General features: G+C 34.6%; 1 protein-coding gene across 2 annotated transcripts in view; it reads right to left on the bottom strand.

Annotated features, from left to right (window-relative positions):
• The window catches only part of LOC140451477 (UNC93-like protein), a 44921-nt gene that overhangs the window by 8467 nt on the left and 10531 nt on the right, over positions 1-25923 (bottom strand). Inside the window, exons 1-5 of one of the 2 annotated variants that reach the window (XM_072545300.1) lie at positions 13932-14049; positions 10808-11068; positions 7519-7805; positions 5892-6177; positions 3004-3163 (exon numbers count right to left, since the gene is read on the bottom strand). In XM_072545300.1, coding sequence (XP_072401401.1) covers positions 3004-3163; positions 5892-6177; positions 7519-7805; positions 10808-11058 — 984 coding nt within the window. In that variant the 5' untranslated portion in view covers positions 11059-11068; positions 13932-14049. Of the gene's footprint in view, positions 1-3003; positions 3164-5891; positions 6178-7518; positions 7806-10807; positions 11069-13931; positions 14050-25923 lie in introns of those variants that run through there. The other variant, XM_072545299.1, reaches the window with a different exon arrangement.

Here is a 25923-nt window from a genome sequence, read left to right as displayed (position 1 = left end):
TTACTCGGAAAAGAATGTGAAGCGGCTGATGCATAACTATTTGAGATATTCGAACGTTGATTTACTGGACTGGTTAGATCGGAAGGTGTGTTTACATTGTGTGAAGTCATTTTAAGCTGTGTGAAGTCATTTTCACAATAATAAAATAATAATTACGTACAGATGACTTACGTAGTAGTATCTATAGTGTATTTTTATGTATGAGAGAGTAATAAAACAATAAATTATGTATGCAAATCCCTAAACTGTTGATACGGGTGACTCAATGAAAAACAGATATTTGTCAACAAGTTCACAGAAGTATATAGGAAAACAATTTTAAATTGAGTATGACCACCAGGTATAAAGGTTGGAGCAGAATAGAATACAATAGTTGTGAGGGTTACTAATCCCTAAATAAGGTTGCCAGTGTCGGAGTGATGGAGGTTAACAGGTACTAATGAATTTGCAAGAAATGTAAGATGTTTATTTTATTGGTTATATATAACCAATAAAAGTTTAATAAGTACCTACCTATTTGCAAAATAAAGTTTAATTCTTTAGATAAAATAAAACGTTTTATTTTATCTATTTGCAAAATAAAGTTTAATTCTTTGCCTATTTGCAAAATAAAGTTTAATTCTTTAGATAAAATAAAACGTTTTATTTTATCTGAAATGAATGCATTCCACGAAGTAAGGGTTTCAACAATCAAACATTTAATTCTTTAATTCCACGAATCTACGACAGTAATTGACTAGATAATTACCTTCTAAACTTATTCCACAGAAAATGTGATAGTGGGTTTTTTCATTTTGTATATAGGAAGGTCCAAGTGGCGTATTCAAAATTCTTAACAGTTCACTAAAAGTAGGTACTTCAGTTGCAAGGTGCAGTTTATTGTGTATACTAGTGTTATGGAAAATTTGGAAGTGCCGTGTAAACGCCGAAAAATTGGTCCTCTAACAGTTAATGAAAATACATTAATATTTAATTGTTTTAAATCATTTACAGACAAACGTTTATGTGAAAGTGTTGATGAGACCGTTGAGTTAGTTAGCAGTCCACTTGGTGTTGGCAAATCTACGATTTACAGAGTTATTAAATGAGAGAAATGTGGTAGTTTTCAAATGCCACGTAATGCTCCAGGGAAACCAAAATTTCAAATAGAATATCATTTTAAAGAAGGACTTCGACGGAAAGTGCATGAATTCTTCTTTAGACAAGAATTTCCAACATTGGATAAAGTTCTTATCTCAGTTCGAGATGATAAGGATTACCCAGAAATGAGTCGAAGTACGTTATGGAAACTTTTAAAAGAAATATGCTTCCGCTGGAAAAAGAATCCCAGAAAGTCTATTTTATTAGAAAGAAGCAATATTGTCATATGGAGAAGACATTTTCTAAGAACCATAAAGGAAATGAGAAACCAAAAAAGAAAAATATTTTATCTTGATGAAACATGGATCAACAAGGGTCATACACCAAATAAATTTTGGCAGGATGAAACTGTTACAAGTCAAAGGCACGCTTTTGTAAATAACTTATCTACTGGTTTAAACCCACCATCAGGAAAGGGACGCAGGCTGATAATAGTACACATTGGCAGTTCAGACGGTTTTGTTGAAGGTGGTTTATTAACTTTTGAATCAACTCGTACCGGTGACTACCATGAAGACATGAAGGCTGATGTCTTTCAAGAATGGTTCGAACAAATGATAGATCTTCTTCCTAAGAACTGTGTAATAGTAATGGATAATGCAAGTTATCACTCCAGACTTATAGAAGGACTGCCCACAAGCAAGTGGTTAAAAAAAGACTTGCAGAATTGGCTGAGTTCAAAAAATATTACGTACCATCCCGGATCTATAAGAAAGGAACTTTATTCGTTGTGTGCCCTTCATAAAGAAAAATTTAAAAAATACGAAATTGATGAAATTGCCAAAAATCGTGGAATGACAGTACTTAGATCCCCACCATATCATTGTGAATTAACAGATAAAGAGTGAAGTTTCAAGAAAAAATACCACTTTTAAAATTCATGATGTTAAACAGTTGTTTTTGGAGGCCGTAAATAATGTAAAACCTGAAAACTGGGAAAAGGCAGTAAATCACACTATTTAAGAAGAGGAAAAAATGTGGAAGCTGGACAATATTACTGATAAAATGATCGAGCCAGTTATTATAAATCTTGGTTTTGAAAGTTCATCTTCTGAATCTGATTTGGATTTGTAACAAGTAGCTGTAAGTTTTATATTAATATTTTTATTCATCTATTTAACATACCTTAGACGGTTTTAAAAACTCTTTTTCTCTTTTGTAATATTTAAAAAGTAAAAAAAAATGTGAATTTTTTAAAATCCTTTTTAATGTAGGCCAGTCAGTTCTAATATAGTGTGTGATAAAAGAGGTCACTTTTGTTTACATACACATAACACTTTATAACACTGAAATAATTCATTTATTTTTTACAATTATTCAAAGTAATTTTTCAATTAATCTTGAGCACGACCATGGAGTGGTCGGAGCTACCAGTTAAAATTATGCTAATTACTCTCTCGTTCATAAAAATAAACTATAGTAGATAAACACTTTAATTTTAAAAAACTATTTAATAAAACCACTAGTTTTTATTAAAAACTAGGAGTACAATATCAGTACAACTTAACCATACCTTGCCAGGGCGGGACTCGAAATTCTGATATTCTTTTTCAGCCTTTGTAAACAATTAATAAAACAAGGTTTGCAACCATGTTACACTTGAAATTTCCGCGGGAGTTATATGTGCTTTGTGTAGTTTTCCGGGTTTAACTCCGCGTTGAATAACTTTGGTTTTGATAAAAATCATTATTTTGACAACGTTTCGGCAAGGTCGCACTTGTCATTGTCAAGTTAACTTGTTAACTTATTAACTTGTTAACTGTTTTACGCTACAATAGACACTCTAACTTGATAAATTAAAAAGTTCTACTTTTAAATCGTAAATATCCGTAATTTCATAAACTTGTATTAAACTTTACTTACCGAAGTGAATTCTGCAGCCAGAAACGCTTGTTCCGCGCCAATCAACATTGTTATGGGCAACATCAATAATTGAAGAGGTTTCTTGGCGTGTTTTAAGGTAACAATAAGAAGATTCCATCCAGTAATTTTGTTTTCGGCAATTTTTCTTCCCTTTCGGTATCTAAAATGTTGATACAGATTAGTCAAGAAATCAGCTCATTACATATTACAAAAGTTCTAAAACTATTTGCTTATGGCATCTTAAAGTTATTACTATTTTTATAGGAATAAGCCAGAATTGAAGTTTCAATTCAGTTTATTGACGTTTCAATTTTCACTTCGGAAATCGTTATCAAAATACGATAATTTATTTTATATTTATTTTGATAACGATTTCCGAAGTGAAATTGAAACGTCAATAAACTGAATTTAAACTTCAATTCTGGCTTATTTCCATTAACATAGTAATTGTACTATAAAAGAATTTTTTATTCATAGTTTCTTCCGTGCAAGAACAGTGATAATTTTTGTTTTGGTTTGGTATTGTTGCTGTTTTGTGTATTTTTTGTTTGGCAATGTATAAAGTGATTCTTTGGGAGTTCTAATTAAATGTTTAAGAAAACTTTCACATAATAATTAACATCTGAAAGTTTAAGATATGCTCCGATAATTCCGCAAAATAGATATAACTTTCTTATTTATAAATTATTGTTACGCATTACGATAGAACTGTTCTATAGAACATATTCTTTCGTATAAAAGCATCAATATATCAATATATCAATCTGTCTGATTTCGTCTGTAGGCAATAATCTGTATCTGATGAAGCCAAAAGGCTTTATTAGGCTACGTGTAATACGGTGGCAAGTAAACTAGTTGTAAATATTTCTACTCGTATATTATTGCACAATATTTTATTACTTTTGTTTAAAGTAGAAATTTTGAATATACGACAACGAAAGTGTGCTTCACTTGTAGCAGCAAATGAGCAAGCAATGTTTAATCTCCTGTGAAGAGTTGAATACGAAAGCACCTAAGTTTTTTTTTATGAGGAGGGATGGTCCAAATGTTCGAAACATACCTCGGTCCTAGAAGGTGGGCAGAACCGTCTTCCACCCTCCTTATACAGGTTGGAAGACGGTTCTACAGGACTCCTCCAGCGTGGCCACGATGATATCCGAGGCCGCACGCTAGAGTTGTTCGGACACCATCGCCGTCAATGCCAGAGACCTACTTACTACACTACCGCGGACGTCTTTTCTCCCTCTATGTTCCTCTCCTTAATGTTTATGTTTAATATGACCCCTTCTCATTCTTCCTTATCTTCTTGCTTGGTCCTGGTTACTCTGCCTCTCTTCGGGTTGCCTTTCTTTTTGTTCCTTTCTTTCCAATGTCCTCCTCACATATCTCTAAACTGCTCTCCATCTGATGACGTAAGCATCTCCTCCACCAGTTGCGTGACTGATTGCACCCTACTTCCTAGCTCTCTCTCTCTCTCAAACAGGCTCCTCTCACCTATCGATCTATCGCATACCAATAGAGTATGTGAGACAGTCTGCGATGTTTCACAATACAGGCATTTGTCATTTTCTGTTTTTCCAAATCTGTAAAGGTATGCCCTGAAGCAACCATGTCCTGTGAGCATCTGCGTCAGCATGTAATCCAAACGCCGGTGCTCGCAATCCATCCATCTTCTTTTCATCTCGTCCCATTCCTCTTGCCATACCATTATGGACCCTCCCTTTCTTCTTTTTTTAAACTTTCATTGATATGTCTTAATTTCTTCTCTCGTATATTCTTCTTCTTTCCTTCCTTTCTACACGGTGATAACTCCTAACGCCTCAGCAGAGACTGTTCTGTATGCACTGCACACGCCACCCTCAATAGACTCTTCCTATCTGCTCGGATGAGCTGCTTCCTGTACGCCTTTGTTAAAACTGCAGAACACCAGACAGGCGCAGCGTAGAGGACGATCGATTGCACAACAGAATGAAGGGCCCTCCTCCTCTCAGTTTTGGGCCCTTCGATGTTGGGCATGATCCCTCCCAATGCGGCGAATCTCACCACAGCTGTTTGAGTCACCGCTTTTACGTGCTCCCCCCACTTTCCGTTTTGACTCAGAGTCACCCCTAAATATCTCACACATTTCTTTGGAACCACTCTCTTTCCTGCACATTCAAATGTTATCCCGTTCCTTTTCCTTGGTCTCTTGAGAATTATAGCCTCGGTCTTACCCGCAGCCAGTTCTAGCTCATGCATTTTCATCCATTCCTCGACTTGGTTGCATTTACGCTGTGCACCAAAGATAAGGTCCTCCCTGTCCCGCGCCACTACCAGCATAGCGAGGTCGTCCGCAAATGCTAAAGGGGTTACACCCTCTCCATATTGTTGGCTCACAATCTCGTCATATGCCAAGTTGCACAGGTGACGATAGTTTCTGCAGATTAATTGTTTTTGGAAACGTTCTAAGGAGAATATCAAGAGGACAATGACCAACTAGATGGTCTGACCAAATTAAGAATTCAGGTGGAAACTCATTCTGCGAAGCTCTCAGAGCAACTGAGAGACTACTTGAGAAAAATTGTTCATACAATGAGGCTGATTCATGAAAACAAGCTGGAAACTCTGTAGCAGAGAATCTAAATTAGTCATATCAAAAATGAATAAGAGTCATTATATCGTATGAGGAAAACACTTAAATGACACTTAAAATATACGGTACCCATTCACTAGACTTTTATAAGCTGGTACAAAGTTCAAGAATACTAGAATGGGTATCATAAAGAAATGGAAGATGTACAATAAGCTAGACTCGACTCTTATCTATATTTTAAAATTTGTCATATTCATACTTTCATTGAAACATCATTAATTACTCAAATCTTGTTTACTTTTATTATTATCTTTACCTTGACATTTTGTCGACTCCAAAAGTAACAATGAGGACAGCAGCCACCATACAAAAGAAGTAAATCGCTGCGATCAGATTGATTTTATAAGCAGGTGGTGGAGCCAGATTTGGAACGGCTTCGGCAGAAGCGTAACCGGGACAAAAATTTGCTCCGCAGATATCCCCGAGATCGTTATCAGTTTTCTGTACAGCTTTTGTTGCATTCATAAACAAGCTTTTCGGAGTCAAAATTTCGGTGCTCGTTGAGGGTGGTGAAGGAGATTCGCTATTTCCAGATGAAAGAACTAAAAATTAATTATATAGGTTATTATTTACTATAAAGTGTTATATAAGAAATATACAATTTAATCTTCCAGTACATGATATAAAATTGATGGGCTATATTTACATAGACACCCTATACTCAAAGAAGGTCAAAAGACTTGCTCTGATTACGTTTTTCCTCGATAGCTCGTTAGAACCTGTTTAGAATCGCAAAATTGCCTTATATTCCAATTTATAACTATTCAAAATTCACCAAATGCCAAACGCTGTAGTAAAGAAGACATGTCGAATATCTAATTTGGATTCAGAAAACGTTTGCGATACCTAACCTAACCTAACCCAACTTTTTCTTTTTCTGCGTTTTCCAATTTTTCAGTTAGTTTCTTTTAATGATTTCGTTGACTTCTGTATAATTCTGTATAGAAATCTTTTATTAACTTAATTCATCTCTGTTGGTGACGATATTTCCATATTTATCCTTTAATTTTTTATTTTTTTATTTATATTTTTTAAGATCATGACGTTCTTTTCTTCTATTACTTTTTTTTCTCCTCTCTTCCATTAATGCTTGTGTTTAGAGACATTCCTTCATTATATGATTTCTTTTGCCAGTGTATCTTCTGGCTTTCCTCTATAGCTTCTATTATAGTGTTAGTTAGGGTGCTGATATTTGTGTCTGTATTCTTATTGCTTTCGAGAATGCTATATTTGGCTATATGGGCTATATTTACATAGACACCCTATACTCAAAGAAGGTCAAAAGACTTGCTCTGATTACGTTTTTCCTCGATAGCTCGTTAGAACCTGTTTAGAATCGCAAAATTGCCTTATATTCCAATTTATAACTATTCAAAATTCACCAAATGCCAAACGCTGTAGTAAAGAAGACATGTCGAATATCTAATTTGGATTCAGAAAACGTTTGCGATACCTAACCTAACCTAACCCAACTTTTTCTTTTTCTGCGTTTTCCAATTTTTCAGTTAGTTTCTTTTAATGATTTCGTTGACTTCTGTATAATTCTGTATAGAAATCTTTTATTAACTTAATTCATCTCTGTTGGTGACGATATTTCCATATTTATCCTTTAATTTTTTATTTTTTTATTTATATTTTTTAAGATCATGACGTTCTTTTCTTCTATTACTTTTTTTTCTCCTCTCTTCCATTAATGCTTGTGTTTAGAGACATTCCTTCATTATATGATTTCTTTTGCCAGTGTATCTTCTGGCTTTCCTCTATAGCTTCTATTATAGTGTTAGTTAGGGTGCTGATATTTGTGTCTGTATTCTTATTGCTTTCGAGAATGCTGTTGATGTGACAATGAATACCTAATTAGTAAAAAATATATTATACCTTACCTGCAGAACTGATTAAATTACCCCAGACTTGCGAAAACGAAAAAAACATAAAAAATATTCCAAAGAATCTCGTGATTACACCTTCTGCTTCTACATCTGTGAGTTGGGCGTAGGTTTCCGATATTATTGTCAGATAGGTACATTTCGCACACCACAAAGGTCCTCCTCCGAAACCTACAGCGAGACCAGCTGGTATTAATGTATAAAATGCTGGATGAAATTGGGCGAGTATGAACGGCATGTACATTATAAAGCTTACCGCTATTGTCCTTTTTGCACCCAACCATCTAAAAACATTAAAAAGTTGGGAGTAAATATATAATAATAAATGACTAATTACAGTATTAATTAGGTATAAGAAATATCTCAAAATTGTACATAATGATGAAAAAAAATTTTTTTCGATTTGAGTTTTTTTTGTTTTTTGCGTTTTTTGAAAACATTTGCCATAGTAATGTATATTTTTTTACACTATCGGAAGGTAGAGATTTCAACAACCAAAAAGCCCACTGATATTTTAAAAAAAGCTAATATTTTGACGCGTGAATTTTCGATTGAAAATTAGGCCGGTAAAAAAATTAATTTTTCAATTCCAAAAAATTACAGTGTGTTTGTTACATACTAAGGCAAGTTTTCACCAAATTTCATAAGAAAAAAAATTTTTTTGGAAAAGATAAAAATAAAAAACCAAAAACTTAGTTTTTTGAATTTTTCACAAAAATTTTGAGGTTATGTAAAAAAAGTGTAAATACAAAAGTTGTAGATCTTTTTGTTACCTACAACTTTGCTATTTAACTTTTTTCCATAGCACTTGTAGTTTCGCCGAAAATCGCGATAAACCGATTTTTACCCTTAAAAACTCACCCCCTCCCACTTTCCGACCTCGGATGGAGTGGAATTTATTTTTTCTTTCATTTTTAGCATATTCTCTTCCTTTTCCACTAGGTTTCATTCTATTATAATTTTTTTTGGTTTCAAAAATTATCGACCCTGGTCTATAAACAAAATACGTGAAAGGCTTTGAAATTTATTTTAGAGTTTTTTCACATACAGAGTGAGTTTTTAGTGTGGAATGCTTCAATGATCTCGGAAACTACTTGATAATAAACTTATCTATACAAAGTTAATTCGAGGTGCTGATAGACGTGAAGAGCTGATATCGATTTTCGTTGTTTAGAACCGGAGATATTGCGACTTTTATTAATTTTCACGTGGTTCGCAGAGGTGACGATAGTTTGGAGAGATTAATTGTTTCTGAAAACGTTCCGGGTAAAAGATCAAGAGGACGATCACCAACTACTAGATGGTCCTACCAAATTAAGAATTCTCATTGTGCGAAGCTCTCAAAGCAGCTAAAGATACACATCAATGGAAAAAAATCGGTTGCCTGTAAAGTCGGTTTTACGGGCGAAGATTTTACGTGACAACGTCTTTTTCTCGGTAGAATATTTATTGATATGAATATTATTAAATTGCACAATAGGAACAAGGAATTGCCGCTATAAAATCAGTTTCTCAACTTTTGTGTCAATCTAACAATTAATCAATCAATCATAGTTTACGATAATGAAATATTAGTGTACAATTATTTACCTTTATTGTTGTAGTTGTTGTAAATGACGAATCTACTCACGAATTGAAGACAAATCTCACGATCTCACGATTAAGGTCTTACATCTTACGATTTTTAAATTTTTTTTTAAATTTCAAGTGTTTCTAATAAAATGCATGGGAGGAAATCAGTTTTTTGTTAGATTGTCACCTTGAAATATCCATAAATTGACTGTATTTTTGTATCAAAGTGGGCTACTCCAATTAACTCAATTAATATACACAAAATAATATAAACAAAGCTTAAAAGGTTCTTTATGCTTTGAAAGTGGTTTATAAACAACTGAATTGTAATGTATATTTTACCGCCTTTAATAAATATGAAGTATAGACAAAATTTTGTGTAAAGAACAAATATTCAACAGACCTAATAGTAAAAACATATTGATTTAAGTGTGAATTTGAGATAATGTCCTGACAAAATGTTAAATCCTAAGAAAACAAAATTATGTTTTTATGTATATTCATTATACTTAATACTCTTGGGTAAAATACCTCATATCATAATATGTCTTTAGACACAGTTAATAATTTTCATTGAAGTTTAAACTATAAAGAATGTTTACAATCATTGCTCAATATTAAATGGATAAATCCATAGCAATATTATAAAAGAATATAGGTCCCTGGGTAATTTCCTAAAATTATATCTGATACTGGTGGTTCCCCCTAAAATAGGACACTGTAAGCACTCCACATTTTCACTACAGACACAGCTGACGATACTTTCAACGATTTTCAACTTTAGCGATTCAACGCGCCTAATTCTCTAGTGCCGCGCGCAGCGGACCGATCATGTTTGAGTGGGAGAGAGACGCAAGGCATTCGCCGGTCCGGCGGGCCTCTCTCTCGTTCGGTGACTCACTGTAACAGACGTGAGCGGGCGTTACACTTTTTCTTAAATGACTCCGAGCCACAACCTAATTTAAGACGTTGTCACGTCAAAAATTGTTAGGAATATTGGAAGAAATCAAGATCCTTAGTAATGGGGAAACAATAAGAGAAAGAGAGACCTTAATCGTATTTATGTAATGTTTTCTAAAGTTCCCTTTTTGTTTACCACTTAATTTAGACCTTCGTTCAACATGACATGATATAAATATTTGTCACAGATGAGACACAAAAAGAAAGCTGTAAATCCTTCGAAATAACCTTCCTAAGCAAAATTTTTGGACCTATTAGAGAAAACGAAGTATGGGGAAACAGGTACACCAATGAACTCTATCAACTGTTTAAAAAAGCACCGATCTCACAATTCGTTAAACTTAAGAGACTTTGATGGACTGGTCATTTAGTGCGGATAAAGATCAACAGATTGATGAAAAGAGCACTTGGTATTAAAATGCATGGGGCAAAACCAAAAGGAATATCATGGCAAGAATTGGAAGAATGAAGTGTTAACCGACGGGTAAAATTTGCTAGACGGTAGAACCTAAAGAAGATTGACAAGGATAGAGGCATAGTTTAAAAAAATTCGTCTTCTTAATTTGTTTTCAGATGTTGCGACATAATTTGGATCAGTTTCGTTAAACTGTTTTACTAATGTTCTGACAATAGCCTTGTTATGGGAATAATACGTAAATTATTAAATATTATTTAACTTAAACAAGATGAGAAACGCTTATATGTTATTTAATAATATGCATTTTGTATGATATTTCAAATTTGCTATACTTACTTAATGACTAAGGCAGGTAACAAAATATTTGAGATCAGTAAAGAGCCATAAATACTTGCTAACGTAAAAGTGCCTAAAGATTCTTCGGCATTTACGGAGCTTTGCAAATTTGAAGCTCCCCAAAAAGCCGTAAAGTGGACCATAAACGCTAAATTTATCAGCAGCACATTTTTCCATATCCTCCGAACCTCAGCCTTATTGGTTCCTTCATTGTTTTCTGAAGTACTGATTTGATGGAACTTCGCGTCCATAATTTGGCCCCTAAAAAGAAAATGTGAATGAAATGTTTCACGTGTTATTAAAGATAAAGAAGGCGCTCATGACAAGCTTTTAAGATTGTCGGTCGTAATTGAATCTATTATTTAATTGTGTGTGGTTCCTTTAACTTTGAAGTGTTCATAGGCGCGCACAATTTGCTTTGAAAACTAAGAATTAGTGGGTAATATACCAAGATTAATAGTAATATTATTACGGTAGAACCAACCTCTGTAAGTCGAACATCAAGAGAGGTGCCAAAAATAAGATTTATTTAAAAACAATCTAATTTTTAAGGCTGGTCCAGATAATTTGAACAACTTAATATTATAAACAATAACTCCTTAGAATTTAATTCAAATTAAATGACAAACATATTCAAAAAGCCGGTTAAAAAAGACAACTAACACAGCAAAGATAGTCCTTTTTTAAATCACTGTTACGTTAAACAATAACATCAAGGCTGAAATCAACTAATCTTTTATGAGAAAAGTTGTCACCAACACATTCTTCTAATTACCACCTCGCAAGCTGTACACGTGGAAATCCCCTCAAGACAGACCCGGGAGAATTATTAGGAATCAAATAGACTACATTTTAGTAAATAAAAGATTCCGAAACAGCTTTAGATCTGTCAAGACTTATCCTGGAGCAGACTTAGAGACAGACCACGTTCAACTGGTGAGAGTATTTCGAGTCAAACTCAAAACAGTGCAGAAAAGAAAAGCAGAATCATACGACCTACGTATGCTGGAAGACCTTGATACGAGGATGAGAGTTTCAGCCACGATAAACAAGCAAGTAACTGCAATTAGAGACGAATCGAACGAAGAACAAACGATCAAACATATTACAGAAATAGTGCAAGATGTAAAGGATAAACACTTAAAGACAGATAGATTAATGAAGAAAAATCATGAATGAAAGATGAGATCCTGAAACTAATGGACAAGAGAAGAGAAGCCAAAAATGACCCAGACAAATATAAAAGCATAAATATATTAATAAGAACGAAAATCAGAGAAGCGAAAGAAAAAGAAGCAAGGGAAAGATGCGAAGAAATTGAGACTCTGCAGTCAAAGTGCGATAGTCACAATGTACATAGGAAAGTTAAAGAACTCACAGGGGGACTAAGCCGAAGGCAGAAAGAAAATATAACTGATTCTGGCGGAAACATCATCTTGAATACGGAGTAAAATAAGAACGTGGAAAGAATATCTAGAAAAACTATTTGAAGACCAAAGAGATAACACCTTTGAGCTATAAGAAAAGGTGAATGATGGACCAAGAATATTACAGCAGGAAGTTTATTCCGCAATAACATACAAGCAGAACTACTTAAACTAATGGACAACGAATCAATAGCAATAATCGCAAAGACTTTCAACAAAATATACAACTCTGGAGAAATACTAACAGAATGGCTGAAATCTGAGTTTATTGCACTTCCAAAAAAAAACAGGAGCCAAAAAATGCGAAGATTACCGTACTATACGCCTTATGAGTCATCTCCTAAACTTGTTCCTAAAGATAATTCATAAGAGATTCTACAAGCTGTGTGAAAGTCAAATTTCCCCCAACCAGTTCGGGTTCACAAATGCTTTTGGTACTAGAGAGGCTTTGTTCTCAGTACAAGTCTTATTCCAGAGATGCAGAGACGTCAACTGCGACGTATACGCATGTCTGGTCGATTACGACAAAGCGTTTGATCGAGTACAGCACGCCAAGATGATGCAAATACTAAAAGAAACAGTAGGTATTCTACTAAATGGTTACCGGCTAAACAACATCAGAAATGCAGATGACACCATAGTATTTGCGGACAACTAAGAAGACCTACAAGTTCTTATGAACAAAATCACGTATTACACTCATCAATATGAACTCAATATAAATGTTAAGAAGACAAAGCTTATGATAATTAGCAAGAAAAGGATATCAGAAGGTCAACTCTACGTCAACCAATCCCCTGTACAAACAGTGACGCACTACAACTACCTCAGCACTATAATAAATGAAGAATGGACCAACAATTAGGACGTTAGAGCACGTTTTGGAAAAGCTAGATCCACCTTCAATCGGATGGGGGCCTTCTTTAAGAGTCACAACCTCTCTCTTGATACAAAAGTAAGAATGCTGCGATGCAACGTCTTCTCTGTACTTTTTTGTGGTGTTGAATCATGGACCTTAAGCGAAGATATGTGCAGAAAACTGGAATCATTTGAGATGTGGCCATATCGGGGAATGCTTAAGATCCCCTGGACTGACCAAGTCACAAATAAGGAGGTCCTCAGAAGAATAAATAATAACCGAGAGGTACTGACCACCATAAAATCTCGAAAGTTACAGTTCTTCGGACATATTATGCGAAATGAATCCAGATATGCTCTCCTTCAAGCCATCCTGCAAGGAAAAATATTTGGAAAACGAGGTCCAGGAAGAAGAAGAAGACCATCTTGGTTAAAGAACCTCAGAATCTGGTTCAATACAACATCTGTGCAGCTTTTCCGCGCTGCTGCAGATAAGATAAATATTACCAGGATGATCGCCAACATTCATAACGGATAGGCACATCAAGAAGAAGAAGAAGAACATTTTTAATTACAATCAACTAATATTGAAGTACTTGAAAAACTATTTATTTGCTTTATAAAAATGTAAATAAGCATTTATCATACCTATACAATCTATTTGAATTACAAACAACAGAAACAAACCACACCTTATTGATTGGTCATTTTTTTATTATAATTAATATACGTCTATACTATACAATAGAAAAATACTTTATAGTTTAACAATAAACAAAAAGATCGACGTATTCTCATGTCTATTTCGAGCTACTAAAATAATATTCTTAATATCTTACCTTATGGTTGCACTCACAAAAAAAACGGATAATAATACCTACATGAACGCAAAAGTGAATGGTTTAATATTCTTAAAAGTATAACCTTCCATTAGATAAGATATATTAGATTTATGCAAATCTCTGTGAATGAATTTATTAAAAAATCTCGATATAAATATTTATATCGCCAACACGAGATCAATTGATGAGTAAAAATGTTAATTTGTGCCAATGTTGACCAATAAAAATATTTGGGTATGAATAACCAATTGTAATACTATGATTTGTATGCTGTATGCGTATTTTAAGTGTTAAAATAAGAAAAAATTACTATTTTTGATGATACACTGCTACAAAAAAAGTAGACACTAGAATTTTTGTGAGTATCTGTACTTGTCAATCGGTCAAAGAGTCACTGGGGAAATTTATTGAAACAAATCTAGAGCTTCAGCTAACATTTAAAAATCAAAATAACAAATTATGGTCAGTTTTGACCATTTATATACCTAACGGCTACCTCCTCTTTAGGTACACAAATGGACTCCTCCGCTGTAACTATAAATATGAAAGATTTTAAAATGTTTTACTAATTGTATTTATATGAAATTATGTTTGTATAAGAAGAAAGGTAAAGGCCAAAGCGACTATAAGCAATATTTTCTAGCATACAGTGGAGTGAAGCAAGAAGAACGAGCACGAGCAGGCGTAGTTATATTTGTTCATAAAAAATTTAAAGACAATATAAATAACTGCCGTTATATCTCCGAAAGAATAATATATATGAACATCACAATGGACTACCAAAAATTAAATGTCATATCTATCTGTAGCCCCCAGGACTGCAAACCTAAGGAGGAACGAGAGGCATTCTACGAACAATTGCAAACCATCCTGGATGAGATACCTTATGAAGAACCCTTAATTCTTATGGATGACTTTAATGAACGAATTGGAAGTAAAATAGTTCTAGGAGTAAAAAAAAGATTTAATGAAAACCATGTCAAGTCAAATGGAGAACTCATGGCTAATCTCTGTAGACTGAGAATCAATAATACATTTTTCGACCATAGGCTCCTAAAATATACATTTGAAAACTCCAGGTGGCACAAATCTATGATTGACTTTATAGTTACTAATAGAAAGATACACCCAAAGCAGATTCTAGATATCCGAATTTTAAACTTAGCAGACGCAAGGAGTGAACACAAACTAGTACTAGCAAAAATAAGAATGAAAATAACACCAAAACATTTTCTACCGGAAATCATCGAGGAAAAATTCAATGTAGAATCACTGTGGAACGACTCTACAAGAGAAATGTACCAAAGGAGGCTAGCACAGAAGATACAGCTGAAACAAATAGACTACGTCGAAGATATAAACGCGAGCTGGAAGAAAATTAAAAACAACATTGAAGAAGCAGCAGCAGAAGCTCTAGAAAAACGCAAAGTCATACTGAACAAAAGAAACAACAACAATACACAATGGTTCGGAAAAGAAATAAAAGAGAAATGTAAAGAGAAACGAGAGATCACGAAGTACAAAACATTAAATACTCCAAAATCCCGAGACCTATAGAAGAATACGAAATGAAACAAAGCAGTTGGTAAGAAGAACAAAAAATGAACACTGGAAACAGTTTTTAAAAAGGATCGAAAGCGACTTCTTCGGTACAAAAAAACAAATATGAAGATTCATAAGGAACCAACGGAAAGAAATGGCAGAATTGGAGAAATAAAATAACCAACAAACGAATGGAAAAAATACCTGACGCAAAAAAATAATAATCAACACAATAACGTACCTGAATTCAGACACGAAATAGAAATCAGTTTTCAGGAAGTAGAGATAGCTATAAATTCACTCAAAACTAGAAAGTCACCAGGACCAGACAGAATAACCAACGAGCTTCTAAAACACGGAGGAAAAAATATAACCCTAGAGATGACAAAATTTATACAAAAACTAATATTGCACTGCGAGATACCAGACGTATGGAGAAACAGTATAATTATAGCAATGTTCAAAAAAGGAGATAAAGAAGACTCCAACAATTATAGAGGTATAAATCTACTGAACACCCCACTTAAGCTTACCACAAAAGTCCTAACCAACAAAATCAATAAAATAACAACTTAATCAGATTAACAAAAAGGATTTAAAAATTTTTCCAATAAAATCCTTTATTTTTATTACAACTTACACATTTTATATGCCCCAGTAAGACATTTAAATAATTACAGATTTAGAAATTTCTTGGGACACTTTAGTTACATACACACTTATTCTGGAATTGATTTTGTTGTACTTGGTCGTTTTTTGCTTTCTGAAAGAAATTTTCGACATGTCTGTAGGTCAAAGTTGTCAAGTTTGTAAGTTTTACCAGATTTTCGAAGAAGTCCTAGTTCTAAACCCCTGTCTAAATATTTTTTTAGTGATAAAATGATACTATCCGTTGGTTTACGGCACCTATGCTGAATACAAGTCTTCATATTTTTAAGGGTTGTAGGAATATTAAGCTTTTGCATAAAATCTATAGCACTTACAACAGCATTCGCTCCACGTATGTTTGGTTTGAAATCACGATTTTTAGTTGGACTAGATTTCTGTTTCAATGAACTATTGCAATAATTTAGTTTGGATTTATTTTCCATGACTTTACCAAAATTTGGTGAGTATTCCGAAAATTTAAATCACTCTGACAAAGGCTTTTGATCGCATCCAAGTCGAAGACGTCTTACACCTACTGTATAAAAGAAAAATACCAATCAATATTATAAAAACCATCGAAACCATATACTTCCATAATCGAATACAGGCAAAGATAAATGGAAAACTAACAGTGTATACCAGTACAAAGCGGAGTCAGACAGGGTGACTCATTAAGCCCACTTCTCTTTAATATAATAATTGACAAAACAATACAAGCAGTGCATAAAGGTCATGGTTACAAAATGGGGAACAAAGAAATCCAAATATTATGTTATGCAGAGGACGCCGCATTAATCGCCGAGACAGGAGACTAGCTCCAAAGATTGACACACATTTTCAATACAATGTGATAATGTCAGCAGAAAATAACAAATGTATGACAACATCTAAATACCCACTACGATGCAAAATCGAAATTGATGGAAAAATAATTAACCAAGAAGTAAGGTTTAGATATCTGGGAATAGACATAACTAGTTATGGAGACGGTGAAGAAGTACGACAACAAAGCTTAAAAGCAAGTAAAGCGACGGGATCTCTTAATGACACAATCTGGAAGAACAAACACCTACGACAAGACACAAAAACAAAAATCTATAAAGCAGCAATTAGACTTATTAACATTCACGGCAGAGACAAGACCTGACACATCTAAAACGAGACGACTACTAGAAACAACAGAGATGAAAATACTCTGACGAATATTAGGGAAAAGTCTGTTGGATAGGGAGGAAAGCAAAAACATAATGGATTTTTGAACACCATCTGCTGGTTTTACCTTTTTATGCATATTAAATGTATTGTGTTTTCGTTCCAACCGCTCAATCTCTTCACACTGTATTTTAACCAATTTTCTTTGGCCTTTCGTGTTTCGGTTCTAATTTGTGTCTGAATATTTTTGTACATTCCTTTATTATTTTTTGATTTTCTTCTTTCTTCCATAAGTTGCAGTGTATTATCATTCATCCAACTTTTTCTCTTCTCTTTATTTTCTATTAAATGTTCTTCTCCGATATTGTTAAAGGTTTCACATATATTCTGGAGTAATTCTTGTGGATCATAATGTTTGCTCCACGTTACTTAGGTTTTCTGAAAGAATCCGTGCGATTGTCTCCTTTGTTTCATTATCTTTTAGTCTTCTCTTATCACATTTTTGTTACTATTCTTTTTTGTAACTTTTTTAAATCTAAACCTAAATTTACCAATAACAGGAATATGATCTGACGATACGTCAGCACAGGGGTAACTGTTAACTGATAGGCATCCATTAAAATATCTCTTGTTCACCATTATGTGATAAATTTGATTCCTTATTATGTTTCTTGGTTGATCTTGCAGAGGGACCCAAGTATAGAAACATCTTGGTGGTAGTTTGAAGAACGATTTAGTATTACAAATTCTTTTTCCTCTACAAATAGTTTTAATCTTTCTTCCCTTTCATTTCTGTTCCCTATACCAAAATCATCAATTAATTCACCGCTTTTCCCTTTACCAATTTTCGCATTTAAGTCACCCATAATAATAGTTATATCTTCTTTTTTAATTTGTTTAAGCGAATTTATCAACAACTCATAGAATTGCTCTACCTTCTCTTCTGGTTTATCGCTGGTTGGGACATACACTTGTAAAACATTTAATTTGACCGGAGTAGTATTTAGTTGGAATATTATTAATCTTTCAGCAACGGGTAATCTCGGGAAAGAGAAATGTGGGACGTAGGAGGATTTCCTGGTTGCGAAATTTAAGGGAGTGGTATGGGTGCAGTTCAATACAGTTGTTCAGAGCTGCAGCCAACAAAGTAAATATTGCTGTGATGGTAGCCAACCTCCGATAGGAGACAGTACTGCAAGAAGAAAAAGAACAGTTATAACATTTATAACATATTGACGTAATTGAAGAGATACGATTACTCCAACCCCATACATATGTTGACCTCATCATTTCCCGAGTGGTGTACCATATGGTTGTCAACAATACGAGCACCACCATTTGGCCACCTCATTTCGCTTATGCCCAATATGCGTACTCGAAGTCTGGTCATTTCTTGAATGGTATTATGATATTGTCCAGCGTGATACATTCCAGGTACATATTTTGATAATCAACACTGAAGTTTTTATAGACACTTTTCCAGTCTTGTCACAGGGGTGTCTCTGGGTTACGACCTGGGAGGCCCTGTGATCTAGAGGTGGATCACCTCCCTTCCGAATCTTGGCTTCCGCATTCCATGATTAATAACTGTTCCTACTTTAGTTGTATTTGCCATGATAGCTGTACTTAAGATGTCATCGGGGACCTTTAATGCAATGGTTTCTCGTTGCCTTCTGCATTCTGATGCCGTTGACTACTTTGTTGGTTCTTCCGCCTTCGAGACCAATTTCTCAATCTCAGGACAACAGAGTGCCCTTCCACTTACCAGCTTATTCGCCCGAAGACATTGGACAGTAAATGGTGGATTGCTTATCCCGGCGAACACTCGGACGTCAGAGCCTCGTTGATTATCTAGCAGGATCCACCAAATGACCATGACTTAGATCATCATACGAGCAGGTGAGGTTGACATTTGAATAGTAGAGACTATGTGTTGCGCATTACTAGCCCATTACACCCCAAAAATCAAATAGCATTTGAAGGTAAATTTAATTATTAAGTAAACTAAATATGTTTAAAAATAATAATTGTATTTATATAAAATTATTTCAAAACGAGAATTATTATAAAAATTTAAACAGATGATTCAATCTTGTTATTAATCGGATGACATTTATGACTCTTATTCAATTTTGACAATCGTTACGAATCGAATCTTTTTGTGACAGATATTCTTTTAATTTTTCACTTCTTGTTTAATGTTTATATTTTGTTTGTTATTTTTCATGCATTTTTAATTTAAACCTGCGTAAAGTAAATATATAATGACTAGAAACGAATTTGAGAGTAGTGAATCGATGTCAAGAACCGCTATTCTATGACGCTACCCGTGACGACGCCATCTTGTGGCGCTAGTTCCGTGACGCTTGCCTTAACATTTTACTATAGAGAAAAAAAGTAATACAATGCCAGTATTGAAGCTTCGCTTCAAAAATAATGTTACAACATAATAACATATTTAACAGTAGGGTCAGGTGGGGTAAATGTAAACGATTTTTGCACTTTTCAATTAAAAATTTACATATTTTGTGTTTAACAGAGAAAATTCTATATATTTGGTAATACCTACTTAGTTTTAGTTGTTTTACCCATTTTTTCAAAATTTCGTGTTCGTATTGGTAATTATAAGAGCTTCAGGAGCTGTTGACAATTACCCGAACCAAAAATTCAAACTACATAAATATGGGGGTAAACGAAAACACGCAATTCGTTGTCCTATTAATTTTATATTGAATTTTTACGGGGAAATTGTGAACGACAATGCAAGTAAACATTTTAAACACATGTAATGTACTTTACAATGATGTTCACAATTACCCCTATATACAGTTAGTGCACACAAATTCCGACAAAAATAAGCTGAATCAAAGTTTATTTTTCGAAAACACTGACAGCGCCCGGAAAAATGTGAATTATTTTTCTACCTTTCGTTGAAAGTGTGGGCTCAGATAGCAAGGCCTCGATCATTTCAAATTCAATTGACGAAATATCGGTTTCCTTTTCGACGAATTCGGTTCCAAATTTATCGTTGCGCCTAAATCCAACGACTGCAATGTCACCGTTTTCTTCATCTACGCCGCGTACACGGCAGACATATTTATAACATGTGTTTTTTCTGGTTCCTGCAAGGAATTTCGCTAACACATATATGTTTGGCTTAATTAGGTGCCATTCTGGCAGTTTATATTCAACATCCGGAAGATTTTCTGCTGCATCCTCTTGGGCCCATTCCATTTCATTTAGCTCTTCAACCTAGTCGTCATCATAAGGAACTTCATTTTCTTCTTCGGTTGAACTGCACTCCGTATGTTTTCCTTTTAGTTTCTCTTTTGGAGCCTTTTTTATACGAGGCCTAAATTTTCGTTTTCTCCTCTTTTTTACGTTCTGCTTGTTTAAGTCGTTCGACAACTTCAATAGTCGTTAGTACCTCTCCATACTGGGCTTGCTTTGGTGTAACTTTTTCGGGTTCTACAGAATTTCTGTTTGGGTCCACATTTAGTGTTTTTAATTACTGATGAGAATGTAGCAACAATATTTGATGCAGCAGTAATACACTTGACATCTCCTGCTGTACTCGTAATGGTTCTGCCTCTGTGGGAATTCCGTCACTATTGTTTGTTTCTAGTTCGACTTCACTATGTTCGCATGTTGAATGTTATGATCTTGAATGGCTCTCCGTTGGTAGACTTTAAACCTTTTCAAATCAGTAGGATTAAATTCATCTTCTGGAAACTTCTTAAGGTTGACTGGAAATACACATGTGGGTACAAATCCACTTTTAATATAATTCTCAGTGAAAGCTTCATTCCACACTTGCCCTAAAAGCTCAGTAAATTCTTTCTTCTGTAGACGTCCTGCTCCGTGCCCCATGTTTCTTTCCATAAGCAATAAGCTTTTTCTTCCAGCAAGTTTTTATCGGGCCGAAAACACACTTATCCAGCGGCTGCAGAATGTCTGTTAAATGGCTGGCAATAATCCCCAAACTAATGTGACTCTTATGTCCGTCATATACCAATAACGCTTTCTGGTCAGGTAGATTGTAGGTCAATTGTAGAACTAGTGTTCCTCCATCCATTCATTTGCTGACACAGAATAAACTGTTCCTGGGAAAGCTTCTTCCGAGGTCCACCTTGCCTGCACTGCATACCATTTAAAAACAATGAAGGGTGGCAGAAAAGAACCATCAGCCGCAACGCAAACCAGAACACTTGTGGACTCTCTCCACGAACCACCAGAGACTCTTGAGAGAGTTTTTCTCTATTTCTCCAATCGCCTTTATTCTCGATAGATCGTTCCCAAAGCCACTTTCATCTGCATTAAAAAACAAATGCAGCATTATCAATATTTTCCTCGATAACCACCTTTTCCAAAGTTTTATAGAAACTATAGATGACTTCTGGTTTTCTTTGATATTTTCTGGCCTTTTGGAGATGTTCAGACTTTTTGAAGGTCAACGTTTTATGTCGATTCATAAAGCTGTAATACCAGTCTAAGCCAGCCCCCCATCCTTAAATGGTGTTTGTAAATTACTTTCTTTGACAAAAGTTGTAATTAAGTCTCAAAGTTCTTCTTTATTACAAGGGTATTCCATTTGTGCTTGAGCCTTTAAACATTCTACTATCTGTTCTTCCACTTCGTCACTTAACACAGTAGAACGTCCACCTCCCAGTTTGTTTTCTGGTACTTTTCTGCCCTTGATTCTATGGAAGATAACTGCTAGAGGAACATTATGTCTCTGTGAAGCCTGACGATAAGTGCAATTTTTGTTTTTTACATCACTAACTGCTCTTAACAAATCGTCTTGAGAGTATCTCTCCACAGTTTTCTTTTTAATATATTTTCTGGGCATTTTTACTCAACCCTGGAATTAAATAAATACGATAAGTTGTTGTTTACAATAACCCCATATTAGTGTTATACTAATACTGTTAACCCCATATATTTTGAAGGGGTAAATGTAAACACACATTTGTTCAGTATCAGTTCGTAATATTGAGGTTAGATCAACAAAATACAAAACAGCCAAAGGACCCGTAGGAATACCAAACGAACTAATTAAAAACGGAACGGAAAAGTTATTCCGCATGCTACATAGAATGTTCGAAAGAGGACTATATGGAGAAGAAATACCTGCGGAATGGACACAAGCATACATCACATCGATACATAAGAAAGGAAACAGGAAAAAATGTGAAAACTATAGAGGAATTAGTATAATATCGTCGGTAGGTAGACTTTACGGGAAAATTATTAAGGAAAAACTAGAAACTGAAATAATAGGAAAAATTGGAGAAGACCAAGCAGGGTACACAGTAGGAAAATCATGCCTAGATCATACGTACACATTAGAACAACTGATAGAGAAGAAAATGGCAAAAGGTAGACCGGTCCATCTGGCCTTTGTTGATCTAAAGAAAGCATATGACTCAATACCTAGAGTCAAATTATGGGAAGCAATGAATGATCTCGGAATCCGACAAACACTAATAAAAGCAGTTAAAGCACTATACAAAGAAAACAAAGTAGCTATTAAATGTGGAAATAAAGCCTACCATCCATTTAAGACGACAAAAGGACTTCTACAAGGCTGTGCTACGTCCCCTAATCTGTTTAAAATATTCTTGGAAAAGACACTCAAACCATGGAGGAGAAAGTGCGAAGGAATCGGCATACCAGTAAGAGACGAATACCTATACACCTTAAGTTTTGCCGACGATCAAGTAGTCATCGCACAAGATGAAGAAGATCTCAGCTTTATGCTCAGAAAACTAGAAGAAGAATATAAAAACAACGGAATGGAAATAAACTTAGAGAAAACCGAATACCTAACAACAGAAAACAAAGATATGAGAAACCTAGAGATAGACGAGGGAAGACAAATAAATGGAACAGATAAATTCAAGTATTTAGGAACCATAATATCGAACCAGGGAACAACAGAAGAAGATATAAACAACAGACTGAGACAAACAAGAAACTGTATAAGACAACTAAACTCAGTGTTGTGGGATAAGAACATTACGATAAAGACAAAAAAGAGAATATATAATACCCTGACAAGAAGTATCCTGACATATGGGTCCGAAAACTGGACAATAAACAAGAGAAATAGAGGTAGAATAAGAGCAGTAGAAATGGAGTTCCTGAGGAGAAGCTGTAGACTTACAAAAAGAGACAGATTTGAAAATGCAGAGATTAAGCGGAGAATGGGAGTGCAATCAGACATAATCGACTATATAGAGGAGAAGAGACTATCCTGGTACGGCTACGTCAGAAGAGCGGACAGAGGACGCTGGATAAACAAAATCACAGAATGGAGCCCGATTGGAAGAAGAAAGAGAGGAAGACCCCGAAGGTCATTCAGAGATGAAATCGACGAGGCTATGGAGAAAAGAACCCTGCGATATGGAGACTGGAATGACAGGGAAAATTGGAGAAAACGGTTGAGTGAAGGAAGACAGTGAAAACTGTGGAAATCCTTAGTAGTAGTAGTATCAACAAAATACATTTATTTACATGCACACATTACTACTCACAGCAAAAAATGATTTGAAACTTACCTTTCAGTACCTCTTTTATTCACGAGCAGGTGATGCGATCGAAATGAATTAATAAATATAAAACACTATTCAAAACATAATGACGGTATTAGATTTTTGTTTCGATACAGGGCAGCGACAAGCCGCTTATACGTATTTCGACCTCTTTAGGTCTCGTCAGAACGGTATAGCCACTGCTCTGAACCAAAACAAAAATCTTTCCCGCCCTTGACAATAGTTATCAAAATAACTATATACGGACGTAACTACGCCATCTAAAAACAAAAAGAGAAATCAAACGATTTCCACCTAGCGAAACCGAATTCAAATTTTTATCACTGTGCTTTCTAAAACTTGCAAAGCAAACAGCTTGATAAATTACTCGGCAAGGGAATCTAAAATTGCATTCCACATGCCGTTCATCATGGTAAAAATTCGTAGTGAATTCAGATTCTGGTACTCCAAACGGAGTAAAGTAATAAAACATAAAAAATCGGGAAAGATTTTTGTTTTGGTTCAGAGCTGTGGCTATACCGTTCTGAGGAGACCTAAAGAGGTCGAAATACGTATAAACGGCTTGTAGCTGCCCTGTACCGAAACAAAAATCTAATACCGTCATTATGTTTTATTATTTACTCCGTTTGGAGTACCAGAAACTGAATTCACCACGAAGTTTGACCATGATAAACTACATGTGGAATGCAATTTTAGATTCCCTTGCCGAGTAATTTATCAAGCTGTTTGCTTTGCAAGTTTTAGAAAGCACAGTGGTAAAAATTTGAATTCGGTTTCGCCAGGTAGAAATCGTTTGATTTCTCTTTTTACTATCCAAAACTTTTCGAATCAGCTGAATCACACTAAACTGTACGGCTGCGTATCGGACCGGTGTGCGCCGAACAGCATAGGTGCGCGAAGCTCTCGTATTTTGAATTCCTGATGAATCAGAGCGTTGTTTACAATTACAATTAGTTCACATTTACCCCACCTGACCCTAACTGTTTTACAGTTTACTAATTACTTTTAATTATCATTGAAAATTTGTTATAAAATACAGTTATATAGGTGATATTGAAATATCGTGTTAATTACAAACCTCCTATTAAATATGTATAAGATACGGATAATTAAGGAGAGGTAATGATGAAAATACATCCATATATTTCATAGTTCTGCACCTATATCTTACGTACTTGTCATTTTTAAAATTGTTATTATGACAGTTTTAATACTTGAATAATCTACAACTATTTACATTTTACATTACTAGAATAATTATAAAACGTTTTCTCATATATCATGTATTAACATCATATATTAATATTTTAAAATATTTGTTTAATATTAACTTCGCACAAGAATGTGCACAGCTTACAAATAAAAGTGGATTGGTTATGAAATTTATAATATTAGTTCCTATCACCATTGTATATGTGGCTTTTGATGTGCTCTTCCCTTTCCTTTTAACTTGTTTTTGTACGGGGTCTTACTTTGTTTTGTTTTCAGATATTTTATATTCGTACTAGTGATTTTACCTGTCTTCATGCGACAGGGATCCAATAAATTGCCATCGATAGTCACTTCACTCAATTTTTTCTAGCTTTCTTCTAGGCTACGACGACAACAAAATGATATTTTAGTGTGTTGTACAACTTTCATAACAAATAAGTTACTTTTGGAGAATCGCTGAACTTTTGCGTAAAGTCGTCTTATGAAATTAATTGATCTATTTACAAAAACCAGCGTAATTCTAGTTTGGCAATTCATTTATTAGGAAAGCTCGAGTTTTGTATTATATTTTTTACCGATCACCAAATTCGCAGCCAATATTTTGAAATCAACAAACTTTGAAAAGAGTTGAAAATTAAATTTTTAAAATAATAAACTTCTTGCATCAAAGTGCCGGTCTTTTTACTCCTACTCAGTCCTAATCCCTTTTCGGATGTGGTGACACCACCAGGCCTTTGCAGTTTTTTCACGATTTCCCTCCATCCGCCCCTGTCCTGGGCCAGTTGTTCAGCTTCATGTAACCCTTAGTTAATCAGTATTTTTGTTTTATCTACCCAACGGCTTGGAGATCTTCCCCTAGGTCTCTTTCCTTCAACTCTAAC

The sequence above is a fragment of the Diabrotica undecimpunctata genome, chromosome 9 (assembly GCF_040954645.1).
Source record: "Diabrotica undecimpunctata isolate CICGRU chromosome 9, icDiaUnde3, whole genome shotgun sequence".
Classification (NCBI taxonomy): domain Eukaryota; kingdom Metazoa; phylum Arthropoda; class Insecta; order Coleoptera; family Chrysomelidae; genus Diabrotica; species Diabrotica undecimpunctata.
The sequence above is the reverse complement of the archived record's forward strand: the minus strand, read 5'-3'. Positions and strand labels throughout refer to the sequence as shown.